This window comes from Netta rufina (assembly GCF_964035555.1).
Source record: "Netta rufina genome assembly, chromosome: 17".
Classification (NCBI taxonomy): Eukaryota; Metazoa; Chordata; class Aves; order Anseriformes; family Anatidae; genus Netta; species Netta rufina.
The window spans coordinates 10,682,940-10,703,398 of NC_140141.1; the positions used below are offsets into that span (position 1 = coordinate 10,682,940).

The 20,459-nt window shown below is 67.0% G+C and overlaps 3 protein-coding genes across 5 annotated transcripts; all 3 read right to left on the reverse strand.

Annotated features, from left to right (window-relative positions):
* Positions 1-306: 306 nt before the first annotated feature.
* Positions 307-1,998, reverse strand: LOC311215978 (cardiotrophin-2-like; the record flags this gene model as incomplete). Its single annotated transcript, XM_084297439.1, has 3 exons — positions 307-786; positions 915-1,042; positions 1,962-1,998. The coding sequence occupies 3 exons, from the start codon at positions 1,996-1,998 to the stop codon at positions 307-309; spliced, it is 645 nt and encodes a 214-aa protein (XP_084153565.1).
* Positions 1,999-5,883: 3,885 nt separating this feature from the next.
* CASTOR1 (cytosolic arginine sensor for mTORC1 subunit 1) lies at positions 5,884-10,647 on the reverse strand. Of its 3 annotated transcripts, none has more exons than XM_084297090.1 (9): positions 10,469-10,647; positions 10,242-10,312; positions 7,940-8,133; positions 7,673-7,805; positions 7,343-7,466; positions 6,814-6,927; positions 6,676-6,727; positions 6,326-6,420; positions 5,884-6,248 (listed from the first exon to the last, which is right to left on the reverse strand). In XM_084297090.1, exons 1-9 carry the CDS (start codon positions 10,579-10,581, stop codon positions 5,966-5,968), a joined length of 1,179 nt encoding a protein of 392 aa, XP_084153216.1. In that variant the 5' UTR covers positions 10,582-10,647; the 3' UTR covers positions 5,884-5,965. The 3 variants fall into 3 exon arrangements, with proteins under 3 accessions (XP_084153216.1, XP_084153218.1, XP_084153217.1); XM_084297092.1 differs by having other exon boundaries at positions 6,297-6,420; positions 6,645-6,727; XM_084297091.1 differs by having other exon boundaries at positions 6,038-6,248; positions 6,645-6,727.
* A 1,042-nt stretch (positions 10,648-11,689) lies between these two features.
* TBC1D10A (TBC1 domain family member 10A) lies at positions 11,690-18,953 on the reverse strand. The gene is made up of 9 exons (XM_084297129.1): positions 18,684-18,953; positions 17,404-17,503; positions 15,017-15,124; positions 14,824-14,930; positions 14,470-14,584; positions 14,227-14,292; positions 13,807-13,996; positions 13,220-13,374; positions 11,690-13,063 (listed from the first exon to the last, which is right to left on the reverse strand). Exons 1-9 carry the CDS (start codon positions 18,887-18,889, stop codon positions 12,671-12,673), a joined length of 1,440 nt encoding a protein of 479 aa, XP_084153255.1. The 5' UTR covers positions 18,890-18,953; the 3' UTR covers positions 11,690-12,670.
* Between the last annotated feature and the right edge of the window lie 1,506 nt (positions 18,954-20,459).

Below are 20,459 nucleotides of genomic sequence, written 5' to 3' on the forward strand. Positions count from 1 at the left end.
AGCGGCCAGGGTCGGTCTGGGGCTGCACCCTGCCTGCGCCGGGTGTGCGGGTGCCGTGCGGGCGGCCCCTTAGTCAGGACGTGTCACCAGACCCATTGAATCACTGGAAAATCAGGCAGGGCTGGCAAACGGGGGACGTCACCAACCCAGAGTGACCCCGCTGGCCGATGGTGGCCTCCACACGCAGTGGCACCTGGGGGACGTCTGTGCCAGCGCCAGCCGCGCGCCGGGCTCTCCGCATCCAACCGCAAGCCCCAGGGCGCTGGGGACAGCTTGGGTGACAGCAGCGGGGGTGGCAGGGGCTCCCTAGGACCTCGCTGGCCGCTGGCCTCGCCGCCGGCCTCGCCGCTGCTGCCTCCGCTCCTCCCGGCGCGCCCGCAGCCCTCGCTCCTCCAGCTGGGCGCTGAGCTGCTCCGTGAAGCGTGCGTAGCTCCAGAGGATCCGGCACCCCTCCACCTTCTGCTGGAAGACTCTGGTGGCCGCCGGCAGCCGGGGCAGGGTGGGGACGGTGGGGACGATGCCGTGGGCGTGGAGGACTCCCTCCAGGTTGCTGAGGAGGCCCCGCACCTTCAGGCGGGTGCTGTCGAGGCGGCGCAGGATGGGGGCCCCGGGGGGGTGGAGGTCGCGCTGGTGCTGGCTGATTCCCTGCAGCGCCCGGTCCATGCGGGCCATGGCCCCATGCAGTGCCCGCAGCCCCCCGGTCCCCGTCACCACCGTCCCCCGCAGCCACTCCAGCGAGGCGTTGGTGCGGCACAGCCGGGTGAAGGCCAGGTGCTGCTCCTGCTCCTGCCCATGGGAAAGGCAAGGGGGTCAACGGGGGGGCTCAGTGGCGAGCCCACCCCCCCCCTGCCGACACACTAAGTGAGGGGGGCTTTTGTCCCCTTTTTCCTGCCATCTGGCGAGGTGGCACTCACGTAGAAGAGGAAGAGCTCCCGCGCGTCCTCGGCCATGTGCCGCACCAGGGCGTGGATCTGCTGCAGGGTCGGGGGCTGCGTGCTGCGCGCTGGCACGGCCCAGAGGAGGAAGAGTCCCTTGGCCACGGCTGGGGAGGAAGAGGAGGGAGATGGTGGAGATGGGGGAGCCTCTCGCTGCGGCGACACGCGGGGTGGGGATGGGGAGCAGGGATGTCCGTCCCGGGTGCCCATCACCCTGGTGCCAGGCCTGGAGGAGAGGGCTGCACGTGCCGGGTATGGTGACAAGGTGCCCCGTGGTGCCGCAGGGACACCGTGCCGGGAGCCAGCTGCTGGGACCTGCCAGGGCCTTCGGCATGAGGAGGAGGATGGTAAGGAGGAAGGCAAGGATGAAGAGGACAAAGATGAGGAGGACAAGGATGAGGAGGACAGGGACAAGGAGGACAAGGATGAAGAGGACAAAGAGAAAGAGGAGGAGGAAAAGGAGTGTTAGGAAGAATATTAGCAGGAGGAAGAGGAGGAAGAAGGTGCCCTCGAGGCATCGAGGAACACAGACAGCTCTTGCTGGCCCCAGCGGTTGCCCAAGCAGCTCCCTGTCAGCACAGGCCACCGCAGGGCCACCGCAGACTGGGGACAGTGGTGGCACTCCTGGGCCCATCCCCTCAGTCCCAGCGGGTGCTGCTCCAGCCCCGCTGTCACCGCAGCCACGTGAGTTCAGCACCACAGCAGCACCCAGCTCCCAGCCCTCCCCAGCGTGGGTTTTGGGGACGTTTGGGGGCTTGGGGGACACACCAGCCAAGCAGGGTGACCCCATCCCTCTGCCACCTGCCCCCCGCTCCCCGCATCAACCCCAAACCACATCCCCCCACCCGCCCCCTCCCGGCACCCCTTCTTCCGCAAAGGTGCCCGGGGAGCCCCGGGTGGGTGCCAGGGGCTGGGGAAGTTGGGGGGGGGGGGCATCCCAAAACGGCGTACCCAGGGGCAGGGGAAGCACCAGGGCCCTCCCGGGGCGGTGTGCGAGTGAGAGGGCAGTTGTGGGACGCAGCCTACCTGCCAGCACGCCCAGGGGCCGCGCGTGGCGCCGCATGTCCGGGTGCCGGGGAGCGGTGCCGCAGGGCGCGCGAGCGACTTCCTTACTGGTCGGCGAGGGGGAAGCTCGCCTTTTAACGTGCCCCGATTAGCCACCACCTCCGAAGGAGGCACCCGGCCCCAACGTAAAGAAATGGAGAAGTGAAGCCATGACTTGGGGGCCAATGAGCAGGGTGAGCCGGGCCGGGGAAGGGCGGGGGGAGGAAATGAGGCCGGTCGGACGATGGTTTTGTTCTTCGATCAAGTTCCTCGAGGGAGTCCTCGTGGGTCCAGCCCGCGCGTGGGGCGAGCCAGATGCCCGGGGCACGGCGTGGGGCTTCTTAGGAAAGCACCCCATTGAGTCACCGCCGTCCCTCTGCGCCCAGCCGGCGTTCGTTAAACCGAAAACCAGCCTCCGAAACCGAAATGCGAGCGGCGGAGGCCGTTGGCAGCATCAATGTCAGCTCTGGGGCTCGGGCAGGTGATGCTCGCCCCACGTCTGAGCCCCACGATGCTGCAGCAGGAGGGGGACGGGTGGCACAAAGCCCTGCACCCACGGGTGCTGCTGGAGGCTGGCACCTCGCCGCCTCGGCTCGCACCTCTGGTGGAGGTGTGAATGGCTCCGACCGCACCACGGTGTCACCAAACCGTGCCATGCCCAGGGCGTGGGCTGTGGTGGGGCCGTGGCTGAAAATAGGCCCCGGGATGGACGGGGATGCTCCAGGAGATGATGTCCGTCTGTCTGTCTGTCTGTCTGCTCTCCCCAGGGTGTGTCTCCCATGCTTTGGCCTGGGGTGGGCGATGGGGAGCGGGGAGGACCCCAGGACACCCCCAGCACCCGAAGCCGGGGTGTGCAGGGATGCTAATGATAGGGACCAGGGGACACCAGCACCCATGGGTGCCCCTGTGCTGGTGGGGAGGGGTGAGACAAGGGCGAGGCAGGCGGGACAGATCCATTCCCCTTGCTAAACCGCCTGCAGCAGCCGGCGCTGAGCCTCCGGCGGGGAAGGAAATGCAATCGGCGGGGTCAGCGGCAGCGCCGGGGCTGCGGGCACTGCCCAAAGGCCGAGGTCAGCAGGAGGAAGCCCGGCACGGGTACGGCCCCAGCGCTGCTGGAAGCACCCGGTGCCAAGCCCCCAGCACCCCTGAGCTGCTCTCGCCTTGCAGTGGGGCGTGGGAGGATGCCAGCACCGACCCTATAAAAAATAATGTGTTTTTATCGGGTTTTCTTTTCACTGTAATCCATCAGGTTTTGTGAAGACTCGTAAATTCCCAGTGAATCCACCCAGCTGGGGTGGTGCCACGCACCAGACCTGGAGACTTCTTCTTATGGGGCTCCAAACTTTGGGAAAACCACAGACGAGGACATGACCCCCCCCTCCCCAGCTCAGTGCTCCATCAGCTTCGTGCCACCCTCTGCCACGCCGACCCAAACCACGCAAAATGCACACGTTGTGACCCCAAATCATGGCGATTTGTTCCCCTTCTCATGGGTTTCAGCCCCAGAACGGGAGCTTTGGGGCACCACAGAGCCGTGCAGGGCCGCAGTGCCCTGCTCTGTAAGCACAGGAAGCTGCCCGAGGCAGAATTTGCTGTTTCAGATGGGGTGGCTTGGGCAAGGGGAGGCCACACCAGAAATAACATCTCCTTGCGAGCGGAAGAGCGCAGCAGTGACTCACTTCCAGAAGATGAAATGTTTTCTTTTCCCCAAATTCCCCCCCCCCCCCAGACTGCCCCCAACCTGCAGAACTCCCTGCTGCAGGACACGGGGCGGTGCTGCTGACTCTTCCTCCTCCTCCTCTTCCTCCTCCTCGAGGTGTCCCTCTGTCTGGGGACACCCGTGGGTGCTGCTGGCCAGGCTGGGCCGTGCTCACGAGAGCCGGGGGCTGTGCGTAGGGCACCTCTGGAGGGACAGAGGAGCCAGAATGCCCCTCTCTCCAGGAGAAACACCTGGAGGCAGTTTGTCCATCCATCCGTCTAGTCATTTGGCCAGTCACCCGTTGTCCTGCCCACCCATCTGTCCAGTTGCCCACCCAGCTACCTGCCCATCCACCTGTTCCTTCCTCCAGATTCATCTACCCACCTGCACACCCCTCCACCTGTCCACCCGTCCATGCATTCATCTGTCCTTCCACCTGTACATCCTCCTGGCCACCCACCCACCCACCCACGCACTTTTACATCCTTCCATCTGTCCACACAGCCACCTATCTGTTCTTCCCTGCACGTATTCACCCACCCAGATACATCCCTGTCCATCGATCTACCTGTCCATCTGTCCGTCCGTCCGTCCGTCCATCCATCCATCCATCCATCCATCCATCCATCCACTTGTCCATCCAACTACAGATACATCCACCCATCCATCCATCTACCTCTCCATCCATTCATTCATCCGTCCGTCCGTCCGTCCATCCATCCATCCATCCATCCATCCATCCATCCATCCATCCAGTACCCGTGGTTCCTCAGGGTGCACACTGCCCAGGACCCACCAGGCTAAGCGGTCCCTCTTGGGACACCCCGCTACCTCCGCCCTGCCCCTTTCCAAGCCCAGGGCTTCGCACAGGGTGCCCGCAGACCACGGCAGAGGAACGGCGCGGTCGCCGGCACCGATGGCTGGCAGCCCTCGGGGACACGGTGCGGGGATGTGCAATACCCAGCGGGGCCGAAAATAGCGCGTGTGACCGCACTGGCTGACAGCAATTTCTTCATCGCCGGGGCGCACGTCACTGATGTCTCATGACTCTGGAAAAGAGAGCGAGACAGGAAAGAAAGCACCCGTGGATCTGCAGGAAGCCGAGGGCTTACCAACGCAGGCGGGGACGCAGGGGGGATGTGTGGGGAGCCCGGGTCTGCTCCCGTGCGCACCAGTGCCCGCGAGGAACCCCGCGGCTATGCAGGGCGGCGATGCCAGGGCTGGTGACGACTGTCTGGAGCGACTTCCTGCCCAAAACACGTCACGGGACAGCCCCGACCCCGGCTCCATCCCTGTCCCCATCCCCTGAAACGTGGGCCCGGGGTCCCACTGAGGTGGGTGGCGAGAGAGCAAACTGAGGCCACCACCCACCTGCCCCATCCTGTCCCCAAGATCTGGAAGGCTTTGAGGGGATGGGAGCAGACGAGGTGTTGCTCCCCTGTGCCTTTTTGCTTGCTCGGGCTCCCCGCTGCTGGAAGAAGCCCCCAGGATGTTCCCACCCCGCGCATTGACCAGGGGCAGCCCCAGGGTGTGCAGGGGACCCCCGGAGGCCACACGGCCCCCAGGTGAGAGCCACCTCGTTACAGCCATGGCCACTAACGAGGCTGCAGAAACGCCCCAGCCCTCACCCCATGTCCCAGACCCTTTTTCCCTGCCTACGGGTCACCCTATGGTGGGCACAGGAGTGCCACCAGCACTGGGGACAGGTTCTGGGCCAGCCCCAGCTGTGGCCATAGGGTACTTTGAAAATAAATAAATTTTTAAAAAAAGAAACCACCCCAAACCAACAAAAAAATAGGACTTTTATTGACAATTAAAAGTGTGTAAAAATACAGCTTGGAAGGAGCTGGGGTGTCACTGTCCCCCCCCACAACACACGATGGCCTGGCAGGGGTCGGGGCCACAGGGCTGAAATGCTGCCCTGGCCACCCCCCCGCAGACCCCGCTCTCAGCACTGGAGGGTTTTGGGGAGATCCCCTGAGCGGGACGGGTCCAGAACCCCCCCCAGGAAAGGTGCAGAGCATCACGGCCACCATCCCACAGACACTCAGGGTCCCGTGTCCCGCCAGCCCCACGCTGTCACCTCCAGCAGGGCTGTGGCACATCACCGCTCTGCAGCACGTGTCCCCCCCCACAAACCTCCTCTCCTCACCACCACTCAAATCCCCCAAACCCGCCGCTCCCCCCTACCCTAAGAAAGCCGGGAAGGGACCTGAGGCAGAGGAGGGCACGGCGCTGCCCTTCGGCCTCTCCCGCGGGGATTCACAGCGGCGTGGACATCAAACTGTCACAGCAGTGCCACCGCGTCCCCCCCGCGTCCTGGGAGCGACGCTGCGCCCCCCGGGGCTCTGCCCAGCACCGGGGTGGGGGGGAAAGGCTTAGAAATAAAAAACAGCGACAGGGCTGGGGACAGCCCTGGGCAGGAGGAGCCTGCGGGGACACCGCGCTGGTCTCCAGGGGTCACCGGGTGGCACGGGGACAGGCGGCACGGGGACAGCTGGCCGCTATCTGCCGCTCTCCTGGCGCTTCTGCAGCAGCTGGATGACCTCGGTGATGCCCTCCTCGGGGACCTGAGGGGACAAAGATCCCGTTAGCTGGGGACACCGGGACCCTCCCACCCGCAGTGCCATGTGCCCCGTGGGCTCACCAAGGCATGGTCGAAGTTGAAGGTGCTGATGTAGTACGCCGAGATGTCGACGGCAGCCAGCGGCTCCGCGATCTGCGCCACGATGCCGCACTCATCTGGGGGAGGCAACGTGTCCCGCGGTGACCCCGGTGTCACCGCGACGGGGAGCCACCAGGTGGCAGGGGACGCCAAAGGGAAGCACTGGCAGGGGACGCAGGGGTGGCAGCAGGGAGGGTTCCCATGCTGGGGGGGCGACGGGGTGGGTGCTGAGATGAAGGGGAGGGGGCCCAAACCCCTGCACCCCCATAGGGCAGGGGACGCGCGCGGCGCCCACGCTCACCGAAGCCCAGGGGCTGCCCGCCGATCCTCACCATCCGCCACAGCTCCCCGCTGGAGCTGGTCAGCAGCAGGTCACTGGGGAACCTGCAAAAAGGGGGGGGGGGGGCTGAGTGCAGGAACACCCCCAACCCACCCAGCCATCCCCCAAAAGTGTGGGCACCAGCACCTACCGCTTCTGGGTCTCCGCGTCCATCACGATGGAGATGTAGCCCTCGATGAGGGAGAAGGCGAAGAAGGTGATGGAGTCGAGGTCCTGGCCACCAGCACTGGGCTCCTTGGGGGGGCTGCGGGAGGAGCCAGGCACGGGTTTGTGTCCCACCAGTCAGTGGGACGCAAGAAGAGTGGGTTTGGGGGCATTTCCAGAGCACCGTGGTGACTCTGGAGGGGACGGTCCCACAAGGCTGGTCCCAAAATGTTCCCGTGTACAGCTCCAACACATCTCAGCCACCTTTGACCCACCCCTCTTTGCTTTGCTGCAATACGTGGCTTGTCCCCCAGCACGGTGACACTGGGACTCGGGGGCTCCAGTTCCCAGGAGTGGCAGCAGGACACGCAGCGCCCACGGGTGACGTGCTCAAGGAAGCAACAACACTTTGCAAAATGCACCCGGAGCTTGGAAAGCCACAGGGAGCAAGGTGCAGGGGGGTGACACCCAGCTGAGGGACCACCACCGATGATGTCCCCACCCTTGTCACCCACCTGTGGGAGTAGAAGAGGACGTCGATGAGCATGGTGGCGATGGCGGGCAGCGTGTCGGGCGCCACGGTCAGGATGCAGAAGCGGTTCTGGGGGCTCTGCACGGGGTGCAGCGTGGGGCTGGTGGCTGCGGGGCACAGCCACCCGTCACCGCCACGCTCGGGGACAGCACCGCAGTGCCACCCCGTGGCCACCGCAGTCCCGCGTCCCGCTGGGTGGTGGCCCCAGGGGTCCCCAACACGCGGGGAGACCTCCGGCAGCCGGAGCAACCCTGCAGGCACCGGGTGACCCCGGGGACAAGGTGGCTCTTGGGGACGTCCCCGCGCCACTCACCTGCCTTGGGCTTGAGGAAGCCGTTGCTGGCGTCGTCGCAGGTGACGGGGACGGACTCGCCGTTCTCCTCCTTGTAGATGTCGAACTCCCCGGCCAGCGTGTGGATGACCACAGGCAGGTCCCTCTCCCGCACCTGGCAGCGTCACAGCGTCACCGACACCGGAGCCCCCGACCCCACAGCCAGCTGGGGACAGCCGGGTCCCCGCCAGCAACCACGGGGCTGCCAGGGCCACGCGGCACCATCCCCGTTCCCACCCCGGGGCTCACCAGGACGAAGTCGGTCTGGTAGGTGGAGAGCATCAGCACCGAGACGTGGTGCTCGGCCAGCGGCGCGATGACCGACCGGGCGATCTTGGTGACGCCGGTGGCCTGGCAGCCGGAGGGCGCCCGGCCATTGGAGACGACGCTGAGCACCAGCCACGTCGAGTCCGCCACCTGCATGAACTCCGAGGGCGGCAGCTCTGCGAGGGAGAGGGGAAACTGAGGCACGGGGCCGCGTCGGTGTTCCTGACCCTGCTGGCGGAGCCGTCCCAGTGCCCCTGACAGCCTGACACTGCCACCGGGAAGCCTGTGGGGTCCTCGGGGTGCCACGCAGTGAGGGCAGGATCAGCTGCACGCACAGAGCTGGAATTGCTATATTTTTGGGGACTTGTAGGGAGAAATGCTCCAAGCCCGGGACACGTCTCTCCTGCACCAGCTGGGCTGTGCACAATGGGGTGCAGCACCCCAAAGCCAGGCCCCTGGGGCTGCCCACGTCTCCCCCTGCATCCTCCAGCCCCCAGGAACCACCAGCCCAGCAGGGACGGGTCAGGGGCACTGGAGGAGGCACAGGACGGCAACCCCGCCATGCCACCGATCCGTGCCACCCCAGCCATGCACCCACCCGGCTCCAATGAGCCGTGTTCCTGGGGCTGAGCCCACGCTGGCTGGGAGCCAGGGTTGCCTCCCCAAAAACGCTGCTTTTGTTGGCAGGGAGCGAGTGTGCCGGCTGGTTCCTTCCTGCCCCACACCCGCTCCCCAGGAAGGGCCGGATCGGGGCCGCGCTCTTCCTCCGGCACCCGCGCTCCTCCTGCAGCTGCCCCGGGCCAGGACACGTCCCGCTCCCGGCATCCCAATTCCCCGGGAGGTGCGGGGTCAGCAGGGAGCCCGACACCCCCAAATCTCATCGTCCCCCTGCCCAGGCGAGGCAGGGAGGGCCGCGGCACTGAGCTGAGGCCGCAGGACTCATCGCAGCGGTGAGGGAGGCGCGAGCCACGGGGCGAGGCCGGATCCGGAGGTCCGAAACCCGGGGCCTTGGCGGGTGTTGGCAGCCTCCTGTTCCTGCGCAGGAAGCGCCAGAACAGCCCCTGCTCGGCTCCTTCCCAGGGCCGGGGACAGGGACCGCGCTGCCGCGTCCCCGCTTAATCGCTTTTCAACACCAGCAGGAACCGGGGGCCACTGGGGAGGCTGTGACTGCACGGGGGTCCCCAAACACCACCGTCCCGGTGCCTCGGCCGGCCCCAATGCTTAATCCGGCCCCCAGCACAGAAATTAAAACAAGGCTATGGGGGGTGCCCCCCCTGTGCCCCCACAGGGCACTGGCAGCCCCCCAGCCCGGCGCCGAGCAGCGGGGCGGCCGACTCGCTGCACCATTGTTCGCCGCTTCCCGCCCGCCCCACGGGATCGAGGAGCGTTTGTCCGCAGGCACCGAAAAAAAAAATTAAAATACAATACATGGGGGGAACGGCCCCAGCTCCTCAGGAGAGAGCCTGGCTCCCAGCGAAGGGCTGGGGGGAGCTGGGCTGGATCCGGCCAGCCATCGGCCCGTGCTGCCGGACCGCTGACCCTTGCTCCTTGGGGCACATCCAGGGAGATAAGGCCCAGCCGGGAAGGTCTGGGTGCGGGAGGTTTGGGGCAGGATCTGTCCTACCAGCACGGCCTGTCAGGGCAGGTCCGGTGGTGAGGCTGCAGAATGGCACACACAGGCTCTCGGGATGGGGACATCGTGCTGTGACACCTCCCACAGAGGGGACAGGTCTCCAGAAGGGCTCAAAGACTCCAGGACACCCCGACACCGCGATGCTGCATCCCCAGGACCCCCAGCAGCACCCCTGGTCCCCTAAGGCCAGGCTCAGCCACTTGGGTGGGGAATTGGCCCTGTTCCACCACGGTGGTGGCCAGTCCCAGACCTCACCAGGCAGGGGGACAGCAGTGAAGCACCCAAGGAAGGACACCGGCAGCTCTGCCAGCAGCACCCCGTGCAGGCAGGGAGCCCCGGGTGCTGCCCACAGCCCTTCCCGGGTGTCCCGGGAGGTTTGTGCCCCATGCTCAGGCTCGGTGGGCGCAGGGCTCCTCACAGGAGCCTTTCCCCACCCAAACCCCAGCCTCGTCCAAGCATGTGGAGGCACGGCCGCGTCTCCGAGGAGGTTGGTTGTGCCAAGGCAGGCGAGCTGAGAGAGTCTCAGTGGGGCAAGCCGGGGCATCCCTGACACAAGCCAGGGCTCGCTGCCCGTGGTGAGCGCCGAGCATCGCTGCGCTGCGCCGGGCTGGGCTGAGAACGGCCACAACTCATTGCTGCAGTGCCTGGTACCTTTGAAGCCCTCCTCGTCCAGCATGATGGTGTAGTCCTCGGGGGTCTCCGTCAGGCTGAAGAACTTGCACCTACGGGGCACAAACCACCGCTGCCCAACCCGCGCGTGGCTCCGGGGAAGGGGGAGCGGGGCACGACCCCCCAAACCCCTCCAGCACGGCACCGCCGCGAGCACGGGAGCACGGGGAGGATGAAGAGGAGGGTGAGGAAAGGGGGGAGGCCGGTACCTGCAGCGCTGGGGCAGGAAGAGCAGCTTGAGCAGCGGGTGGGTGTAGAGCCAGAGCCCGCAGCGTGCCAGGCTCAGCACCCGCACCCGGTGCTCCAGGATGTGCAGGTCCATGGTGGCCGAGGCCAGCACCGGGACCGGGACCGGGGCCGGGGCCGCTCCAAGCGCGCCCCGCGGCCGCTCGGAGCAGCGGGAGGGGTCCCGCGGCCGCCCCGCCCCGGCCCCGCCTCGCCCCGCCGCCGGCCGCCGGCCCCGCCTCGCCCCGGTCCCGGCTCCGCGGAGCTTCCCGGGGAGCACCGGGCCTGACACGGGGCTTGCAGCGCAGCCGGGCGGATTGGGGGCTCCAGCAACGCGGCCCGGCGATTCCCCGCAGCCTCTTCTTCAGGGGAAAAGGGGTTTTTGAAAGAGGGGGGGTTGAGGTTTTTGCAGAACTCCCGCCTGCTGGAATCGCGGGGAGGGAGAAGCCGCTCGGGCTCCATTTTGTGTGCGGAAAGCGGAGCCCTGGGATAGAGCCCGGGTGGGATCTGGGTGCTCCTGCCTCTGTGGGGCCACGAGAGCCGTGATACTGGGAGAGGACTGAGGACTTGGTGCTGGAAAGGGATGGCAGCGAGGGGCTCACCCCCAAAGCAGCCACCCGAGAAGCCCCTGCAGCATGGCCAGGGCTGGAGATGGCCTCCACGGGTGTCACGAACATGGGCAGGTCTCAGCATCCCTCATCTGCACTTCAAACAGCCCAACCGTGGCTTGCCATGGGGCAGGGTGAAGCAGCAGGGCTGGCTGGGGCAGTGAGTCACGGCCCTCAAGCCCTGGTTGTCCCCATGGTGTCCCTGGCAGGGACAGCGCTGCCACCACCCAGCACCAGCCCAGAGCCCTGGGAGGACAGGGACTGCCCCTGGGTTGCTGCCACATGTGCGGGATGCACAAGAGGAGCCAGCCCCAGGTACAGGGGAGGCTGCAGGAGGAAGGTTCACAGCAGCTGCTCTGGCTCAATAAAGGATGCCACCTTTAGCTCGGGAACCACAGACACCGCTGGAGTTGAGAAACTGCAGCCTACATTAACACAGCTGCGGTGAGCAAGAAGTGGGAGGTCAGTGTGAGCACCTGGCCACCCCTCTGGGTCCCTGTCACCCCCCGTAGCACCCAAGGGTGGTGGAAAAATGCATGGGGGAGCTGGTGCCCCCCAGCCCCACACTCAGGGAGCCGCACACGCTGCGCCTTTACACAATCCTGCTTTATTTTCCCTTTGTACAAAACCATTTTTTTCCCCGCTGTATTTTACAAAGCTACCCCCGGCCCTCGGCGAGGGGCAGGGGGAAGAGAGGGGACCCCGCAGCGGGGAGCGCCCGGCCGCTCGCGCCCCATCTCACCTCCGCCGTGGGGTGGGTGGCAAAGGGGGGGGGGGGGACCCCGGCGTGGGGCTGGCGAGGGTCGTGGTCTGGCATCAAATCCCGCTGCCTCTGGTGCATCCCGCCTGCAGTTCCCAACCTTGGCCCCCGTCCTGCAACGGTTACTGCCACGGAGGAATAATAAATAGGCTCAGTGAATAGGTAAATTCAGTACTACATATTGGGCTACACTTTGATACATCCTCACTAGATAAAGAGGAGTGGGGGGGGGGGGCAGCAGCTGCCCCCGGCTCCTCACGTACCCCCAGTCCCGCTGCGCCAGGCGCAAGCACTGGGGAACTGGGTCTGGGTCTGCCCCGCCAGCACAGGAGGACAGGGGAAGCCCGGGGGCGGCGGGAGGGACACTGGGGACGTGGGGCAAGGGGCTGGGGGACAAGGAGCGGGACCCGAGGGGCAGCCTGGCCCCCCCAGCCACAGCGAGGGAGCGCGGGTGGCTCAGCCACCCCGTGCCAGGGCTCCCACCGCTCATGGTGCCAGCACCCTGCTGGGGTGGGGACAACGCGGGCACCCAGCGTGTGCTGGACACGTCCCCTTTTGTCACCGCGCTCGGTCAAGCTCCCAGATACCCCCCTCCAACCCCCCAAACCCTGGGACCCCAGCTTCGCGCCCACCCTCAGCGGGCACCCAGGGTGCCGCAGCGGCCGCGTCCTGATCCCTCCAGCCCCGAGTCCCCACCGCCAGGCGCCGCGGGGGTCCCCTCCCGCCCTCGGCCGCAGAGGGAGCAGCGTCCTCGAGGCCCCGGCTCCGCGCACAGCCCAGCTGAGCCCGGTCTGCCCGGGCGCAGCGCGGCGTCGGCCCTACAAGTACGTGTCCTCGCTCTCCCGGGAGCACAGGCTCTCCTTGGACTGGTGGTGGGGGGACACCTGGGGGTGCAGCAGCTCGGGGGCAGCGCCGGGCGCCCCGTTGCCCTCAGCTCCGGGGCCGTTGGCGGGGCTGCCCGAGCTCTTCTCTCGGTTTTTCTCCTTGCTCTTGCGGGCTTTGGGCACCGGGGCGGGCCCCGGGGGCACGATGATGGAGGGTACGGGCTCCAGCGCCTTGCGGGTGGGGGGCTCGGCCTCGCTGATGGCCTTGGCGCCGTGCAGGCGCGGGGGGGACTTGCACTGCAGCTCCCCGTGCGTCTCCCGCCACTTCTTCAGCTGGATCAGGTGCTCCCGCTCGATCTGCCGCTCCGTCACCGGCAGCTCGATGACCTGCAGGGGACAGGCTTGTGCCACCGATATCCCTACCCCCCCAAAGTGCCACCCGGGACAGGGGTAGCCCCAAAACCAGGTCCTGTCCTGGTTCCAGGCGAGCTCTGCCCGACGAGGGGTGGCCCCATGCGCTGCGCCCCTTCCCCAAACCCTCACCTCCTGCACCAGGAAGGTCTCCTGCATGATCTTGGGGCTGAGGGCCCTCAGCCGCTCCATGGTCTCGTACTGGCCCTGGCAAGACTTGAGCTTGTCCGAGGAGCCCAGGGTGTGTTTGAGCAGCACCAGGCCCACCCGGAAGATGATTTTCACCCCTGGAAGTGGAGAAGGTGAGGCAGCAAGGGGCAGGTGGCACAGGGTGAGGTGGCACGCCGCCACCACGTCCCTCTGGTGGTCCCCATGCCCTCTTTTTCCCCAGGAACCCCCCCACCACGTGCCCGATGCCAACGACACGACTCAACTCAGCCCCAAGCTGTGCTGGTACAGCTGCCAACGCAAAGGGACGCTTGTACGTGCTCCCCTCCATCCCACCCAGCACCAGGATGGGATCCTGATGCCTCTCCAGGCTCCTTTGCCTGGGATGGGTGCTGTGGAGCCCTGTAAGAGCTGTTTGCTCCAGTCTCCACCCCACAAACTTCTGCCCCGCTCTTCCTGACACAGCCCCAGGTGCCTTCCTCGTGCCGAGGGGGCTGCCAGCCACCCGCAGAGGCTGGCCCACGCCGCAGCCTGCAGGAGGAGGCCCCTACCTTCGCAGAAGAACATGTCCCAGACACGCAGCACAGAGCTCCAGGGCAGCGTGCGAGAGAAGGCGCACATGAACCACTCCGTCATGTAGAGGATGGGGTCGATCTTCTGCTTGCTCAGGTGCTTGTAGGCCACGGGCGAGACCTTGTGCAGCAGCGAGAAGAGGATCTGCCCGTCCAGCTGAATGGCCTCCTGCGGGGACAGCATCAGCAGGGACCTCCCCGGCCAGCGCCTTAACCCCAGCCCTTGGCTCAGCCCCAGCAAAGCTGCGCCGAGCCCCCCGTCCCTCACTGCTGGATGCTCCTGGGGGTCCTGGCATCATGCAAAGACCATGGGGACACCCAGGCTGCCCCAAGCACCCCCTGGAAGGAGCTGGGGGAGCTCCTGACCCCTTGGAGGAGCATCACGGCCCTTCTACTCACCAGCTTCTCACTGTAGTAGCCGGGGAGGTACTTCTCACAGATCTGTACCAGGCACCAGAACGCTTGCTGCAAGCCAAAGGACAGCGGGTCAGCACCCGGGTACCCACAGGGGACAGCCCTACAGCCCCCACCTCACCCCGATGGACCAAGGGGGCGGGCAGAGCACGCCTGGGGCATGCTCACACCGGCTGAGATTTAGGGCAAATCTGGGGCACCCGCCCCCCAGCACCTCCCTGCTCCTACCTCAGCCGGCATGTGCATGAGCAGCACCGCGGCGATGGGGGCCTGGGCCTGGCAGTAGCCCTCCTCCGGGCGGTACAGCGTGTAGGCCTTCAGCACCCGAAAAAGGTCCTGCTGCCTGCAGAGACAACGCGGGGAGAGAGAGGTGGAGAGCGGCCTCCCCTGCAGCCCCACACACCAGCACGGTGACCCCACACCGCAGGCCAGCCGCTGCTCATCGCTCTTCCCCCACGTGTCAGTTCCCGTCCGGGATCCCTCTTGGCCCCAACCCCATGCTAAGGGGCACAAACCCCACGGCACAGCCCCACGGGGGGCTCAGCAGCGACCAAGGAGCAGACACGTGGCTGCCCCACTCACCCGTGGCCTCCGCGCGAGACAAACATCTCGTGGAAGGGGAACTGCCGATGGAGATCCCGCTCGATCACATCCAGCCACTTCGGCTCCCCCGGGAGGAGATCCAGCTCCTGGGAAGGAGAGGGGTGAGGGTGAGCAGCACCAGCCGAGCTCCAGCTCCCTTCCCCAGCCCTCGCTGCCTGGCGCACACACTCACATCAAACTTGCCGATGTTCTGCTCCAGCTTGACCTTGCTGCCGGAGAGGTACTGCCAGGCTCGGCCCCGCAGCGAGGGCGGGATCCCCTTCTGGCACCGCAGCCGGATCTGCAGGAGAGGGGGGGGAACAAAACCCTCAGGGGATATCACGGAGCACTGAGGCTCCCCGGGGCAAGAGGGAGCTGCAGATGGCGGCAGGAGCCCGGCTGAGGCCGTTCAGCTTGTAGACGGCTCCCAACAAGCCCAGTTCTGCCTCAAGCAGGACCCCAAGGGCAAATGGAAAAGCAAAGAGCAGAGCCACGCTGGGGAGAAGCTGGCTCCCTCCCCACGCTGCCATGGCCCACGGGGAGGCCGGAGAGCTCCGAGGGCTCTGCTCGTGGGGCAGGATGAGGAGAGGGCTCTGCGTCCCCCCGCAGGGCTGTGTGGAGCGGCAGGGACAGAGCTGGCCCCAGCTCCCAGCCCCAGTGGCCGGCTCCGTGCCCAGCCAGCCCCAGGCTCCCTTGGCACGGGGCAGCGACCGGACCAAAGTCCGAGCTGGGCAGTGCGGGTGCCAGCTCCGCAGCAGGGAGCTGGACTCGCTTAACCCTGCTGCTGCCAGCAGCTGGGGACGGTCTGTGCCCTCCCTGCAGCCCCACTAGTGCTCCAGCCCCACTCCATGGAAACAGCAGCACCAGCAAGGCAGGGACCCATGAGATAAACGCTTTCAGTACGGCATAAAGCCCTGAAAAATCGCAGCACAGCCTCCGTGCCTTGCGTTCCCTGCTTGGGCAGCACACAGAGGCACCAGGGCTCCGCAAGCTGACAGCTCTGAGCCTCCCTGCCGTGGGGCTCGGCAGCCTCGGGGCTCTCCTCCCCGGCCAGAGCTTGCTCTCCCTGTTTGCCAGCTGACTCGGGAGCAGGCACTTGTGTTTCCAAGCAGCCCGGCCCAGCGCGGTGGTGGTAACGCCACGTTCCTCGCTGCTCCCTCACCGCAGCGCTGCTTGTTTACCCGGCCAGGCCCCGCGAGGGCTTTGTGCTCGCAGGAAACGCAGCGGGCGATGCCCTGGGTGGCCACGGGCAGCTCTGTTGGTGCTGACAGCTCCCGCTCCTGCTGCCCTTCCTGCTGGCTGAGCAGCCAGGAAGGAAGCCGCCTAGCATGGAGCAAGAGCCCTGTGGGTTTGCCTGAGCAGCACAGCCCGGGGGGCGAGGTGGTTTTGCCCCCTCCTCCCCTCCCTGCCATCACTGCCGGGGCCCCCGCGTGCCCGATCGGGAGCGCAGCTGGGCGGAGGGATGCTGAAAGCAAGGAGCAGCCGGAGCTGCCCACGCGTCTGCACTCCCTCGGTCTGCCTGGAAAGGGCACGGGCAGGCACGTGGCGCTGGCACGGCTCAGCGCTGGTAGGATGCAGGCCAGCGATGCAGGGAGCGTTTTGGGATCCCGGAGCGCTGCAGGTGCGAGCAAGCCGGCTGGCTGCGGGGCCTGGGCAAGGAGCAGCTCTCTGCGTTAGCCCTTGGAGGCTCCATGCACTGATTTTGCAGCAGGACAGAGAGCACAGGCCCTGCAGCTCCTCAGGGATGTCCAGAAGCTCGGCCCCAACACGAGGGAGCTCCTCTGCCAGCAGCGCGGCTGCCGGGGCACTCACCCGCGCCTGGAAATCACGCGGAGAGCGGCGCAAAACCGCCCTCGGGACAAAGCGCCCGCCTGCTGCGACCCGAAAAGCTCTCAGAAATCCTTCGCAAGCAGCCAAGAAGCGGATGAGGGATTCCTCTGTCGGTCACCAGGCACCGAGCGGTGCTCGGGGAGCGCCGCGGGCAGCTCCGGCGGGGGCATGGCACGCGGAGCGGTGCCAGGAGGCCGTGCCAGCGGGCAGGGGGAGGAGGCAGCCCTCGGGCCGCCAGCAGCCTCGCCACTCTGTCAGGCGAGCAGCATCAGCTCAGGGCTTGTTTCATCCCATCCCCGCTGCATTCGCAGCCTCGGGAGGTCAGGGAGCACCGAGGCACCAGCACAGCCCTGCGTGGCACCGTGGCCACCGTGCCCACACCACCATCAGCCGCCTTCCAACCAGCCCCCGGCTCGCAGGCCACATCAGGCTCAACTATTTCCTCCCCACAGCCTGTTTTTTTTTTTTTTTTTTTTTCTTCTTTTTCTTTTTTTGGGTCTGCGAGATGCTGGGAGCAGAAGTTTCCATGACCTAACAATTCCCAGGGCTGCCTGCACGCAGCCAAACCAGCCCTCGGAAGCCGGCAGGGAGCAGCCGTGCGCAGCGGCAGCCAGCTGGGGCAGCCCCAACACAGCATCACCCAAAGGCGCCGCGGCCGTCCTCCTGCGGGGGGGACTCGGGGACGTGCCCCAGGGCTTTTTGGGGACGCTGCCGCACTCTGCCACCTCCGGGTGTCCTGGGGTCACCCACCTTCTTGTGCTTTTTGGCCATCCACTTGTCCCAGTTGTTGAGCATGTCCAGCCACTTGGACTCGCGCTGCCGCAGCACCTCCAGGGGCACCTCCTCCAGCCTGCGGGGCGAAGGGACGAGGCGGGTGAGCGCGGCCCCAAGCCCCGTACCCACCACGGAGCCCACCCGTCCCTATTAATCCACACATCCCCAGCCACCCCACGAAGAGGGGAGCGTTTTCCAGCAGCGCCCAGCTGGGATGGGCGTCCCTATTTCACCCGGCAGAGCCCCCCGGGGCTACATCCGAGCTGGGAGAGGGGTGGTGGTGGTGGCACCGGGTGGCTTCGTGCTGCCCCCAGCCCCAACGCGGGCAGAGGAGCAGCTCCTGGGGCGTGCCAGCGGCTTGGCCGAGCCAAGCTCCCAGCCCTGCCCTGCGAGGTCCCACCCGTGGGTCAGACGGGGCCAAACGCTTGGTTATGAGCAGCTCTGATGCAAGCAGCTCGACCAAGGGCGACCACCGCATCCTCCCCATGGCGGGCTCGGCCACCGGCGTGGGGACCGGGGGAGCCGAGGGGACGCTGGCCCCGAGCCGGGGGAGCCCGGAGGGGGCTCGGCGAAGCGTGGGAAGCCGGAGGGAGCTGGACACTGGATCCTGGGGCTGGCCCCCGGCCTGCTGGAGCCCCGCCAGCACGGGCTGGAAGCTGTCACCAGCTGACGGCCGCCCGGCAGCGGGCACCGAGCGGGGACCGGACACCTTTTGGGTGGCGGGGGCACCCCATGGGGGGGGTGGCAGAGCCAAAATGGGGGGCACAACCCCACGGCTGGGCCCTCCCCAGCGTCCCCACACCGGGAAGGGGATGAGGGGGGGGGGGGGACACGGGACCCTCGAGGCTGCGCTGGATCGGGCCCAGGGTGCCCGGTAGGGGGGGAGGCCGGGCCCGGTGAGCGCCGCTGCAACCCCCCCGGGGAGGAAGAGGAGGAGGAGGAGGAGGAGGATGAAGAGGAGGAGGAGGAGGCGCCGTGCTCAGGCCCCGGGGCCGGGGCGGTGCCGGCCGCAGCCCCGCTTCCTCCTACCGGGGCCGGCGGAGGCCGGGAGGCCGCCCCCGAGGGCTTCCGAGGAGGAGGAGAAGGAGGAGGAGGAGGAGGAGGAGGAGGAGGAAGCATCGGGGGGGCTGTGGCGCTCCCCGGGGGCCGGTACCGGGCTCTTGAAGACTTGAAGGTGGGGAGGGCCCGGAGCCGCCCCCCCCCCCCCTCCCTCCCTCCCTTCTCCCTTCCCCCTCCCGGTGCCCGTCCCCACTCACGGCCCCTCCGCGCTGCGGCTGCCCACGATGAAGCCGAACTTATCGACGCGCCGCTCCTCGGGGCCGCCGCCGCCGTTGACCTCCGAGTCGGAGCCCAGCGAGCTGAGCTCGTCGCCGCCCGCCTCCGCCAGGCTCTCGCGGGTCCCCGCCAGGCCGCGGGTGCTCCCGGGCGAGCCGGGCCCGCCGCCCCCGCGGCTCTTGGCCATGGCGCCGCGGCTCGCTCAGCGGCTCCGCCGCCCCTCCATGCCGCGGCCACGGCGGCGGGCGCGGCCCCCCCCCCGCCTCGCTCCCTCCCTCCCTCCCTTCTCCGCCCGCCGCCGCCGCTCCTCCCGGTGCCGCCCCGGTGCCGCCACGCCATTGGGTGGCGCGGAGGGAGGGAGGGAGGAGGGAGCCAATGGGAGGGGAGGAAGGTGGGAGAGCCCGCCCTCCCCCGGTAGGGATTGGGTGGGAGGTGGGGAGGGAGGTGTCAGTCAGGGAGAGGGCCCGCCTCCTTCCGCCTGCCCGCCCGGTAGTGGTAGGGGAGGGCGGGGCTGCGTGGGGGGACTGGGAGGGACTGGGGGAGACTGGGGGGGGACTGGGATGGGGCTGGGGGGGGAGCTGGGGGAGACTGGGATGGGATTGGGGGGATCTAGGGGGGACTGGGATTTGGCTGGGGGGAACTGGGGTGGGATGGGGAGGAACTGGGGGTGACTGGGGGAGACTGGGATGGGGCTAGGGGGCATTGGGGGATACTGGGATGAGACTGGGAGGAACTGGGGGGCACTGGGACAGGACTGGGAGGGACTAAGTGGAATTGGGGGGTGCTTGGATGGGATTAGGGAACACTGGGATGAGGCTGTAGGGCTCTAGGGAGCGCTGGGATGGGACTGGGAGAAACTGGGGGGCACTGGGATGGTACTGGGAGGAACTGGGGGGCACTGGGACAGGACTGGGAGGAACTGGAGAGGACTGAGTGGAATTGGGGGACGTTGGGAGGCACTGGGAGGGAACTGTGAGGAACTGGGATAGGACCAGGGGGCACCAGGGGAAACTGGGAGCGGGCTGGGGTGGAACTGGGATGGGACTAGGGGGGCGCTGGGATGGAACTGGGAGGAACTGGAGGGAATTGGGATGGGCAGCACGCGTGGCAGGCGTCAAAGCCCAGCGCCCACCTCGTTTCCCCTCTCGGGGCACGCTGCAACCCAGGCCGAGAGCCAAAGGGGCTGCAGGGAGCGGTGCCTGACCCCAAAGCACGGGGAGAAGCAGCTCCCCCAAAACCCAGGGCTGGGGCCTGGCTCCCTGCAGGCAGCTCCGCATCCAGACCCCGCGGCTTCCCCGGAGGCTGCCAAACCCACAGGGCGCTGCCGCCAGCAGCCCGTACTGGTGGAACTGGCCTGGCCCTGGCTAAAAATACAGCACAAAACACGCAGCAGGGCCCGGCCCAGCCCTGGGCTGCAGGAGGAGGGGAGTCCCCGGCTCGCTGTGCCACCACCCTCTGCAAAAACAGTCAAAATTTGTTCGAATCGAGACCCCTCCTAAAAGGGGAAAGGCGGTGGGCGAGCTATTGAGGAACCCAGGGCACAGGGATCATGGCAAGCAGCCCCCAGGACCTATCCTGATTTTTTTCCAGCCCCCCCATGCTGCGGGTCCTCAGCAGCAGAGCGAGAAGCTCTGATAACAGTTGTTTTGTAGGAGATACACACGGACGGCCTGCTACAACGTTTATCTGTAATATTGAGATGGAAGCGCTGCTGGCAGGGCTCCACCGGAGCTATTTCCAGCGCTCCGGCGGGTGTT